Genomic DNA, 12,752 nt, shown 5'->3' on the forward strand with positions numbered 1-12,752 from the left:
CGTATGTATAGTGTCTGACGATATATACAGGGTGTCCCAGGCAACTGGGCCAAGCTGTAGCTTTAAGGGGTCTTCCTACTGCGAAGATTGAAGAAAATTTAATTTTTCGGAAATTTAAAACGAAGCTAGTGCTACGCGTATCCTTTTGCAAATTTGTGTGTTGATTCTATCATCTTTTGAGAACATAAACATATTTTTGTTAAGTGAAAATATCCGTTTGTTGTAAAATAGGACGACCGTGAAGAGAGCGCCTTGAAAAGTATCCTTCCCGATGGCTGACATGATATCAGACGCTGTATAATACTTGTCCAAAATACAAAATGCATGCGTATTCTTGATCTGTAGACGTGTGGCTATCGTCTGAACTGGAATAATAAAAAAGTATTGAGAAATAAAGAAACGGCGAGGTTTCAAAGAAATTGCTTTCAAATTTTGAAAATATTTGCACAATTCTAGTTCAGACGATAAAGCAACATCTACTGAATATACCTGACGAATTTCGAGTGGACCGGATTTCTGGTTTTTTGGTAATCATGTCAGCCATTTTCAAAAATGCCGTTTCGAGAGAAACGCGTTTGAAGTTTTGAAGGCATATATCTCTGCCAATTTTGAGAATTAAGCTTTAAAACTTCGTGGACACATGTACGTCACAGTAGGAAGACCCCTTAAAATGACAGCAGATAGAAATGAATTTCAGCTTTAAGTGGTTTCCAGAGGTGTATCACAAGTTGTGTGTGTATAGGCGTTTCAGAGGTTTCACAGTCACCATAATTTTTTTGAATCCAAATATTATATACATATATACTGTGTATCTGTTTATATGCAAATTGATGTGCTTTTTTATTCTTTATAAAAGAGTATTAAGGTACATGTGTAAGAAGATTTGTAATTTAAACGATTTCTTTATTTAACGAACTAGTGGAAACTACAAAAGGTGTTCGAATGGTCCGTCGCTATATTGTACAAATTTTTCCATCCTTTCTATCACATTTTGCACAATATCGTTAACTTGAAATCGTGTTATTTTGGTAATTTCTCAGATTAAGCGATTGTTCGACTCCGGAAATGCTGCCGTGGAAGGAACTATCGCGTGAACAATGTTCGAGTCGTAGGAGAAGTTATGGTTGACGATGTGAACTGTACGAAAGTGTTGAAATACCAGAAGCGTGTATATCGAAGGGACGGTCCCTTCTTCCGTACACCGTTTATTTAAAGGGAAGACTACACAAAACCGAGTGGTTCAAAGATCGAGTCCGACGATCAGTCTTATCGAAAGGTTTCTTCGATCTCGTCGTGAACACCTCGAAGTTGGAGAAGATTCTGCTCGTTCTAGCGGGATTCTTGAAGAAGCTACCTTTAGTTATCTTCTCCCTCCACCAGCTTCGCGAAGTGCTGCCATAAGTCCAAGATAGACGCTAAAAATAGACAATAGGACAGATTTCCCATGTTCGAGCCCCACTATTCGTCGGTGTAGAAACAGTTGCTCGGTCACGGGGATATTTCTAAATGCAAATAACTAGAAACCGAAGCCTCAAATGCAATTTTTTTATTCTTCATTTTCGTTTTATCTAGACTTCTAGAAACACCCCTTAAATTTTCAAACACTCTGTGTACATACAGGATGTCTCGTTAACTCTGTTCGTCTCAAATTATTTCAAGAAATAAGCGAAAATATTACTTACAAAAAATTGTACAATTGGCAATAATTTCTTTACAGGTGATATCGTATCTGAAAGTCAATTATACTTTTCCAAATGGAATTCTAAATACAATAGAAATACTACGGTATATTTACCTTAAAATTCACCATTCCTGAGATATTCGATTTTGTCCCTCCTATTATTATACTTTCATTATGAAACATGTTGGAAGTGTGAACCGTGTGCATCGATAAAATGTTGTTATCTGTGAATCGTTAAAACCCTTGCATGCCTTATCGTCTTGGGGTCTATTCCAGCACACGCTGCAGTAATCTGTTGTATCATATCTTGCGGTGTAGTTGGTGTTCTCGATACACAATATTTTTCAGTGTTCCCTGCAAGAAAAAACTCTAACAGTGCTAAATATGGGGATCGAGTTAGCGAGAAAACTGTGCCTCTGCGTCCTATCCATCGGTTTGGAAAAATTTCAACAAGAACGCTTCTCACTCTTCGAGCACAGTGTGCTGGACATCCATCGTGCTGGAATCATATTGTCTGATGAATGTTTAGCGGTACGTTTTCACAAGAATCACGTAATATGCATTTTGTAAGTAACATTTCGTGTATTTCGCCAGTGAGAACGCCGCGCCGACGATAAAACACAGCCCAATTATTGATCTTTCATTTGTCCATCAGATATCTTTCAGCGCACAAAGCTTCTACCCTAATTGAATTTTCCCTACTTTCTCCGTAAATAAGTATCCTATCGATTTCTTTTTCGAAAGAAAATTTCATATTTTGACAATCTTAAGATAGTTAAATAAGAAACTTATCAATACCGAGAGATACCAGAAGTTTAACAACGCCATTTCACGATGTTTACTATCTACTGTTTGCCTATATCTGAAATACTGAACACAGCTTCGAACATGTTTCATAATGAAAATAATAGGATGGGTAAAATATCTCTGGAACGGTGAGTTTTAGGATAAATATACCTTAGTACTTTTACGCTCAGAATTCGCTATTCCATCGAATTTGACTATGAAAAATGATTGAATTCCATTTAAAAAAGACATAATTCACCTATAGATCTCCTCTACCCCTCCAATCTGTAAAGAAACTATTGCAATTACGCAAATTTTGTATATTTTCTATTTTTCTTTATTACTTGAAATAATGGAAATATTTGAGGTGGACAGAGCTGGTGGAATATCCTGTACGTGTGTGTGTGTGTATTGAGCTGCAATCTCTATGGAATATCGTGTTCAAAAGGCTTAATGCACAAAGGCCGCCCAAGGCAGGTGGATGGGGTGAAGTTGAGAGGGTGTGTCTGAGGAAAAATGTGAATGAATAGGACTGAAACGAAAGGAATGTACGATAACTGTTGATCTCTTGCCGACTTTGTCTTCGAACAACAGCACAAGAACCAAAATGAGCACGTCGCATTTATCTTGAACATGATAAAACATCAATATAGAATCAATCGACGAAAGTGTTTTTCGTGACGTTCTTTTATACCAATTTCAAATCTTACATCGAGCAATTAATCTAAATTAATCGATAACGTAAGTTTACAGTCAGGCCATTTTCTGGCTGATGCATATCCAATTACGTTATTTTTACATCATTCTGTCATCGAGGACTTCAATTATACGATCTTGTTTTTCATATAAACCGTTTCCTACGTTCAACGATGAAAATCACTTTGCAGTTTCACCTGTCATTTGGTTTACGAGTTTCCTTGAAATTCATGGTACAGTCCGTGGAAGAAATATGTATAGCGAGGTCGCAGGTTCGCTCAGGAGCCAAAATTTACAGGTTCCAATTTACCGTGTACACTGTGTTCGTGTGTATATAGGAAATTTAAAAGTCGATGATATGAATATGAAAAGTAATATGAATATTAACCCTTTGGACTCCTTTCTCGAGTGTGACTCGACGTCAGTTTTATTCACAGGTATGAATGAAGTAATTTCTAAATTGCCAGTTTAAATATGTATTATATTTTGCAATATTGTTTTTACCTGGACCAGCAATAGGTACACCTTATATATGACCCTTAATGCTATTTTCAATATAATTAGTAAAAGAAATTGTTTCAATTGGTTCCTATCAAATGTCTTTTGAAGTGCATTTCAAATAAAATTCTTAAAATAATAGGGAGTTATCGAAAAGAAAATTCAAACAAAATTTGGAGTTCAAAGTGTTCAAGGTTTTCGTATGTCATCAAAGTTTACGTTGTACTTATTTCTTTGTCTAATAAACAAATGTTTAATAAATAAACGTCAGGTGCAAGCGTGTACCTTTTTCTCTGAAAGAATGTACCTTCGTACCATAAAATGTTATTCTATCATTTCAACTTATTTCGAGCCGTACAATCTCTCTCGGCCGACTTGTTCCACGATTTACAGCCCCTCGGTGTATAATGACTTCATAGTTCCTTACCCTCTACATGCATCCTATTTAGATTGTAAATAAATGTAAACAAATGAGAGATAGATGTGGGCTATTATTTGTGATTTCTTTTGTGCATAACGAAGGAACCCCGTTTTAGTGGAATGGTCTCCGCTCGAGTATATATAGCGGAGAATGTAGCTCTTCATTGAAAGAACGGTTAAATCGGCTCGTTAAGAATTTTAACGAGGACGTCGCGTCGTCCAATCTCCGACACCTTTATATATACTCTTGTTACACGAGTGTATATTGTTTGTCGAAGACAGAATATTTTTATGTCAGATTCTGAGGTACGATCTTTCTTCTTCCAGAAGCGAAACAATTATATATTAGGACATTAGCTTTTAACGAGGGTTAGGTTTTCTGTAGAAACGATCGACCGGGAACGGTTATTTTTGAGTTGAGGATTTTCGTTTATTGCTCGCACGGGTCTAATTACATCCTGCGAGGGTCACTAGAATTGCTTTGCTAGATTTTTAGTAATTTGTCGCGCTCAATAGCCTACGAACATACCATAAACCACGAATTTCCGAACGGCACATCTGTATGTAACGGTCCGCTTGCCGATTAGTCACCCGGAGGAAATTCCAGATTTTTGGGACCTTCCACCCACCCCTCGCGACCGTCTCCCACCCTTCCAAGGTGACAGCGCGCTAAGGGCGCACTGGAAGGGCGGTAAAGACGATATTAGACACGCTGATTGGCAAATGCAATCGTTAACCATTAATCAATCAGCGTGTCCCAACGAAAATCCCTCTCACGGACGTCCGAGACGCGACGTCGAAGAGTTGAGTCGTCTAATAGTCGTTCAACCATCACGAACAAGGAGACCCAAGGAGCAACCAGCTCACATCACGCGATACCATAGATCAGTTTTTACAAGTCTCAATCATTTGGGTGGTCCTTCGAACCAGTATCTAGACGGCACAACATGGTGCAAGCATCCACAAAGCTCGAAAGTTCATCGCCACAACCACGGGCATTAATAACAAGAACGGAATAAAATTTCTGCTAGATCTCTTGCTATCTCTGGATATCCGAGTACTCGAAATGTTCATTGTAATCTGAACGTGGTGTCGAAATTCGATTCAAATTTTCTTTCTTAATTACTCAAATATGAAGCTTTTCTTGGATGAACTTGTTGTTGGGTTGAAGAAAGTAGGTTTGGGTAAAGGATTGAGATTGAAGAATGGAAAAATTGTTCGACAGTGGTATTTAGTATTCGATTTAATATGCAACGCGAGGGTAATACGGATGTGTCCGGATATCTGAATTCAAATCACGCGAGTAGATACCCAGATACTCGGTTCTAAACTGAGTGTCTATCCGAGTACTCGAGATTCGGATATCCGTAAATCCGAGAAGCAATAAAAGCCCTAATTTCTACGCTATTGTATTTCTCGTATATTCTAAAGTTAACGCATATAAAATAGTAAATAGACTGTAAAACACGAAAGAAAGAAAAATATATATACATTTTATAATTTCAAATATAATTATTTATGTAGTACAAATTTTATAATATATGTATACTCGGAATTTTTCCTTATAATGCCAAAGAATTTCCACGGTCGGTTATTCATTATTTCAAAATGTAAAAATAATTCTGTAATTCTTATATGGTATTCCTTTTCCTTTTTAAACTGTTCGAAAACATTTAACATGTCCGAAACCGAATAATATGTACATGCTGCGATATAATCATCTTTCAGTCGACTTTTCTGCAAAAAAATAAAAAATAAAATAATAAAATTTAAGGGAATCAAGGATAGTTTGTGATAATCGTGTTAACAAAATATGGACATTGTAGTAAACATGAATTTAACGTGTAAATTTGTGTAAATATCGGTGTACATAAGAAATGTATGTAACCAATGAATGCATAAAAATGTATTAGAAATGCATCAAGAAATGTTCATCGTGAAATGCATCAAATGTTCAAAAAATGTATTATGTAAATGCAATAAATTTGTTTATGAATTATATACAGTAAAATATATAAAATAAAATACAATATACAATACGCAAATAAATTATACAATAAACTCGTATAAAATTCAAGTCCGATTATTACAGTAACTTCTTACTTGTGTATTCGTGTACATTTAAATTAGAAATACTGCACTTGTTTCGAAACTGAAGTATGGAATCAAAGTTACTCCAACATTTTTTCATCATTATTTCAATGCATTTGAATGACTAATAATTATTACTCTACAACATCTGTCAAATGTTATATATATATATATATATTTGTGGATATTACATTGCACAGAATACTTACATATTTTTTGAAACGTTACATTTCAGTGATGATGTCCTCCATCTGTCATGTTCATGTGGTGATGCGAATTATCGTCCAACTTGCTAGGATCGTAGAGCACAGAAAAGCATGCGCACCAAACACAAAATAATATTATTAAAATGAACATGGTTATACTGTTAAATCTATCCCATCCGAATATTATTCCGGTGACTGTTTTAAATTCTTTTCTATGTACAAGTCCTGAATTCGTATCGCAAATTCTTTCTGCACTCTGACTGTCAGCCTTCATTCTTAACTATTGTGTCGCTATTTTTTCCACTTATTTCGTATCGTACGAAATATTCTATTGGCAATCTGTAAATAATTCCTCTTACACAAGCACTGAATAATCGAAATATTGATTGAAATGTACTATGAACGGAAAAGTCTGATTAGATAACGTTCGTTCGTATTCAGTCGATTACGGTATATTTCACAATCATAATAACAATGATAATGGTAGTAATAATAATAATATACTGTTGTACATAGAAATTCAGCGTAAAGTTGCGTTCGAAGGAAAAATGAATATGAGACATAAGTTAATGGTGTATTGTAGGTATACAATAAGTAACGAATTTTTAATACGAATTGTGTGATTAACCCTCGGCCGGAAGTGGACGTGATAGCCGAATTCCGGGTCAAATATGACCCAATACTGAAATCTCTTTTAAACGCAAGCGAAATCACATTTTTTTATGTTACTAGGCATTGTATTGTTGAAAATTGTACAAACATATCGCGATTGAAGTAACAAACGTGTTCGTAATATAAGGAAAGAAGAGTCGTGACTCTGTTTCGAATGCCGGTTCAAACAAGAGACATTTAAAAGCCGGGTCAGTAATGAAATGTAAGACAAAATTATAATTCGCAGATATGTTAATTTTATTTTCTTCTCGACACGCGTGGTTTTCGTTGAATATTTTGTAAATTAAATTATGCAATACATACAATGTTTGAAAGTGATACAAAAATATTTACGTCTCACTCCGTGCTACGTTGAATTAGCACGACGGTATTGGAGCAACGGTGGTTAAACAAAATGGCCAAATATGTATCATTACGAGAAACGTTTCGTATGGAATTTACAAGCAGCACTCGATATTGTCACCGTTGAACTTATCCCAAGCGAACAACCAATAGCCAAGCATAGCGCCGAGTGCTACGGCAATACAGAGCCAAGCGTTGTATGTCATAAAAATTAACATAAGGCAATATCCTATAATCAGCTGTGCGACGTTTAAAATTGTCTGAAGGATATGTATTTTGGAAAAGAGCAAAGACCTGAAATGAAACACATGTATTGAGTTGCATATTGTCAGTGTCATTTTTTAAACATATACACGAGAATTGGCAATATTTTAATGATAAAGAAATAGTTTAATTAAGTTCAATAATTGTAATAATAATCAATAAAATTGGCATCGATATAAACGGTAGAAAAAAATTGTTGAATAGTAAACAGTTTAAAGGTTACAGCTGACAAACCGTATAATTTGAGTAGATTTGATTAGAACTACAAACTTCAGATCAAAGATTCATGAATGTGTACAGTACAGATGTATGGGCAACCGCTGCCCGTACGGGCAAAATTTAATATTGTAAATTAAACAATCTGCACATCAAAAGTAGAATAAAGTAAGTACGATGGAATTATTGTTTCACTCTAAGAATGTAATTGACCAACGAAGAGAAATAGATCTACAGGGTATATGACATTTTCTGTTCACAATGACCTGTTGAACACGTTGGCGCAGTTTGTTGAACTCCTTACCGGATACCTTGTATGTACAGCTGTGTCTATTATGTAACTTTGTGTTATTATTATAACATAGGTTGCGATTGATCTATATGTTGTACCGATCTCTAACTATTAATTATGTGTTCTTTTAAATGTACGTATTGTTAAATAAACCTCTAATTTATTCTATATATCTGAGTTTCTCATTTCGATAATATTCAGCTTGCAAAAGTAAAAAGTGTTAGTGAGTGAATGAGTGGGTGAGTGAATGAGTGAATAAGTGAGTGAGTAAGTGAGTGAATGAGTGGGTGAATAGGTGACTGGGTGAATGGGTGAGAGAGTGAGTGAGTGAGAGAGTGAATGGATGAGTGAATGAATGAAAGAGTGAGTAAGTGAGTGAGTGAGTGAGTGAGAGAGTGAGTGAATGATTGAGTGAGTGAGAGAGTCAGAGAGTGAGTGAATGTTAACATGTCTCCTAAATACGCTTGATTTCGATATAAATTTGCATGTACGGACCCCACAGCGCCCCAAATTTAAATGGTCTTGGTACATCCATGGGACGTGTGGTTTCTGCTTATAGATTACCCCATCACCGAACCCTTGCACGAGATGGGGAGGCTTGCCAGCGCACGGGTTTGAGTTGCCCATACCCACTATAGTATTTAAAATACATTGGCTGCAGCAGACTCCGTTTAAAATAATTTTATACCTCCTAAATATCACAATTTTAGAAGAAACGTGATTTCCCCTCTATTTATCAAACTACTTGTTTAAAAGTCTACCATTTTATAAACATTGTTATTACAACAATTAAAACGATTTATAAGTAACGAAACTTTATACGTGCAATAAATACCAATAGTATCTACAAAAGGAAATACATACCATCGAGATCTTGCTCCATTAGTTTTCTGTATATGTTTTGTATGAATGTATAAGTAATCACTGAAGACAAAAGTAGAAGTAGGTAAATATATTCCGACGAAAATAGTTTTCATAAACAATTTCTCTTCGCAAGCAAGTTACTCACCGATAGCTTTTTATCCCTTCGTATATAGATGTTAAAAGAATAATACCAAACATCGACCATCCAACGCCTGTCCCATTTACTACACGCCATTCGTTAAACAAAATAATTTCGTTTACACCAACATGAAACGACATCTAACGTAAATTCATTTGATGAGATGAGAGAACAAAATATTCACTGTACAATATAAACGTTCAATGTTATTTTACTACTTACCTGCATTTTCGTAAGAATACGGTGTGATATTGAACACGATTGTATAGACAGTATATAATCTTATGAGGTCGTTGAGAATGAAATTGCTTGATTTCTTTATCAAATTATAGATAACTTATCAATCAGCCATTATTTCTACTGTCTGTACTTGCATCAAAAATTTCGTGATTCTTGCAAATTAACATAATCATTTAATATGGTAGAAAACTACTTCTTTGTTATAGACATACGATTACGATGTACAATTTTATTATATTGTTAAACACAAAAGTGAATAATTAGCTTTCTTAGATCATTCGATCCTGTGTTTCTAAATTGTGAGTGAATCCATTTCCCTGGTTCATTTCGTCGATAACAGTGATAACTGCACCTATTTTTCTATGCTTATAAGCTTGCATTAATTGCACGTATTCGAAATTGATATTTAATAACGTTATCTGTATCCGACAATATTATCTCCTTTAATGATATTATCTTTGAAAAAGTATAGTATGTTTCTAAATTGTGAATGAATCTATTCCCCTCGTTATGACATATTTATTCTATGTCTAATAGAGAAAACAACTCCTATTTTTCTATACTTATAAACTTGTACTAATTGCATATCAAATGAATTGAAACATCAGAGACTGCATAGTTGATCGAGTTGACTGAAAAAAAAAATATTGAAAATATCCTAAATAACGTGCAACTGCAAAAAGTTGCAACATATACACATGTCTAATAAAAATAAATAAATAAACGTTGCTACGCGAAAATATTGAAAAGTGGAATTGTAAAAAGTAGGAATGTATAAAATCTAGTTCGAAAGCGATCGAAATCGTAGTCCTCCCAGTCATGAACGTCGAGAAAGAACGTATAGTACTGGGATGTTAAGTTAATCGATTTCTCTTTCTGTCGCTTCGGCAGAGAGGGTGTCCTCCCCGTTTCGCGATCAGCCAAGATGCCCGGCCTGCGTGAACGAGACGGGCGCAACCTGTGGCTGATCCTGACCGCCGCGCCTCCCTGTGTCCGGAAATTTAGCCACGCTCGATTCTCAAACTCCCCTCAGTGCCATTCTCACCGTTCGACTGCTTACATACGGACGATGCTGGTCTTCGTACAAGAGAAGTCTTGCCTCGTACATCGAGCCTTGTGAAGTTTAATTATCAGTGGGCGACGTAATCGCGACTTGTACAGTTCGAACTCCTCGTATATTATCCCTTTCAGAGTGAGTCACACCGCGCCGTTTTCTCTCTCTCTCTTTCTCTCTCTCTCTCTCTCTCTCTTGCTCGCTCGATCTGACGAATTTTCCGCGCAATACATATCCTTCTGGCACATTTTCAGTATGCCTTGGTGAGTTGCCGGTTTCTTATCGCGTTTATACTGATCCCTTCGTACCGAGCCAAAAGTAAAACAAGGGAAGCAACATAGGAATCTCGAAGAATGATCAATGCTCCTATGGAATCGACGAAAGAAACCTCTTCACGTTCGGTATGAACGTTTTCACTGTTACCAAAAAGGTTAGTCTTTGAATTTTCGTATTCGTATCTTTTTCCGTTCGTTCGGGGTGTTTCCTACGTCGTCTGTCTGTCTCTCTGGAATTAGATTTATTTGAACTCGAAATAATTTGCGTTTCCTTCGAGTCACGTTTACTGATACTGTTGATTAATGTCGATTTGGAAAGCTTCTACTGCCGTGATTGTACATTTACGAGGAATAATCGTATTACTGCGTACCAGTGGGCCTACGTTTACTTAGAGTACACAGGAGTCTTTGTATTTTCGTTGTTTCCTTTATTTGGAGGGATTTCTGAACCGCGAGACTGGGCAGGGTCAACGTTCTATCACGAGGTACCACCGTTCGTGTATCACACGCGCACACAAGTGTTGTTACCTGTGTAGCCAACAGAAGTAGGATGAAACAAAAAGTTGTGCACTGTTTCTCTTTCTGTTCAGAATTCGTTCGCTGAACAAGAAAACTCGCCGTCTACATCGTCTTGCACGACGTATGCAGTATTCCGAGATTTATGGAGGAAAGTAGAAAAAGTGAGAAATTTGTCAGACGTTCGTCGAACTTGAACTACTCACCTATTGCTCGTGTTCAATTACACGTTTCAGAGAGCTAATGTGCGTAATTAAGCGATACTCACGAGATGTAATCAAAAATTCGTGTTCATTCATTAACGCTGGGAAATGTGACGTTTATTCAGAAATAGCCGGATTAGTTGAAGTCGATTTTTGCCAGTATTTAGCGAGAAAGTTTGATAACTTGTGAAACGATGGGAGAATTTTCTTTCTTCAAATTGATCTGTGAAAAATTCTGAAAATTGATCCATGAAAAAAACGTTTATTGTTACTGCTTACATGTGCTTCACTTGCAGTTCATTACGTGCGTGTGTTTGTTAAAAGCAAATAATTGTACTTTATTCTTCTATTTATGTACATTGGAAAATTTTTAAAATGCAATCCTATTTTCAACCACGTTTCTAATGTTTGTTGGTGTGTACAGATTGAGTTAAAATTTAATTCTGCCAACTAGTCAATCAGTCAATTAGTTCAAGTTCAAGTTAAATATATGGAAACTCTTTTAGTCTTTACACGCATCTGAAGTTAAGGATAATTTTCTCGTAACATTCTTTGGCACGTACACATTATTTGTTATGCAACGCAATACGTAAAACTGCTATTAAAGTGTTTGTATGAACGGGTGACTGTAAGAAGCAATGCATAAAATTTATTACCACGACCATTAAGGATACTACATATGTGTTACGAGAAATAAGGATTTACATAATTACATCAATATTTTGCAAACTTCAAAGATAAGAGATACAGACCTTGGTTTGTTATTATTCTAATCAAACACTTATCGTCTATTTAAATAATGACATTTAAATGCTTGTTTTATAATTTTACAATCTTCTTAAAATATGCTAAATAAAAAATCAAGTGTAAATCTAACAATACTCCTCGATTATCTGCTAAGAATGCATTTTTATTATATTACATATATTTTTTTAAAAATAACATGTTTTTCAAGTAGCAATAGACTGCTTTGTAATTTTCTTTTATTTTGAATTTTAATTTATAAATGCATCGTATACATTTTCTTACTTAAATGTGACAATAGAGAAGTGGCAACGATTACATAAGTTATGAGATGTCATAACATTGTTGATATTGGCTATATCTGTGTGCTACAAAAATAAAAATTTTTATTCGATCACATGAGAAACGCGAATCTTTAAATTCTGAAATGTTACTCTAAATGCGAGCAAATTTAATCAAAAGAAAAATACTTGATGGAATATGAGACTAAATAAGTAACAAAGATTTCGTAGTTAACTGTTGCAATTAATTTGCTTAAATAATGCAAACACTA

General features: G+C 35.4%; 1 protein-coding gene and 1 long non-coding RNA gene across 2 annotated transcripts in view; one reads left to right on the forward strand and one right to left on the reverse strand.

Moving 5' to 3' along the window:
- Positions 1 to 7,310: 7,310 nt before the first annotated feature.
- LOC108574425 (high affinity copper uptake protein 1-like) lies at positions 7,311 to 9,432 on the reverse strand. The gene is made up of 4 exons (XM_017937009.1): positions 9,390 to 9,432; positions 9,174 to 9,307; positions 9,029 to 9,088; positions 7,311 to 7,686 (listed from the first exon to the last, which is right to left on the reverse strand). The coding sequence occupies exons 1-4, from the start codon at positions 9,393 to 9,395 to the stop codon at positions 7,488 to 7,490; spliced, it is 399 nt and encodes a 132-aa protein (XP_017792498.1). The 5' UTR covers positions 9,396 to 9,432; the 3' UTR covers positions 7,311 to 7,487.
- A 978-nt stretch (positions 9,433 to 10,410) lies between these two features.
- The window catches only part of LOC108574424, a 4,602-nt gene continuing 2,260 nt past the window's right edge, over positions 10,411 to 12,752 (forward strand). Inside the window, exons 1-2 of the long non-coding RNA XR_001891417.1 lie at positions 10,411 to 10,599; positions 10,716 to 10,891. This is a non-coding gene — a long non-coding RNA (uncharacterized LOC108574424). The remainder of the gene's footprint in view (positions 10,600 to 10,715; positions 10,892 to 12,752) is intronic.

Source organism: Habropoda laboriosa, unplaced genomic scaffold (assembly GCF_001263275.1).
Source record: "Habropoda laboriosa isolate 0110345459 unplaced genomic scaffold, ASM126327v1 scaffold214, whole genome shotgun sequence".
Lineage (NCBI taxonomy): Eukaryota > Metazoa > Arthropoda > Insecta > Hymenoptera > Apidae > Habropoda > Habropoda laboriosa.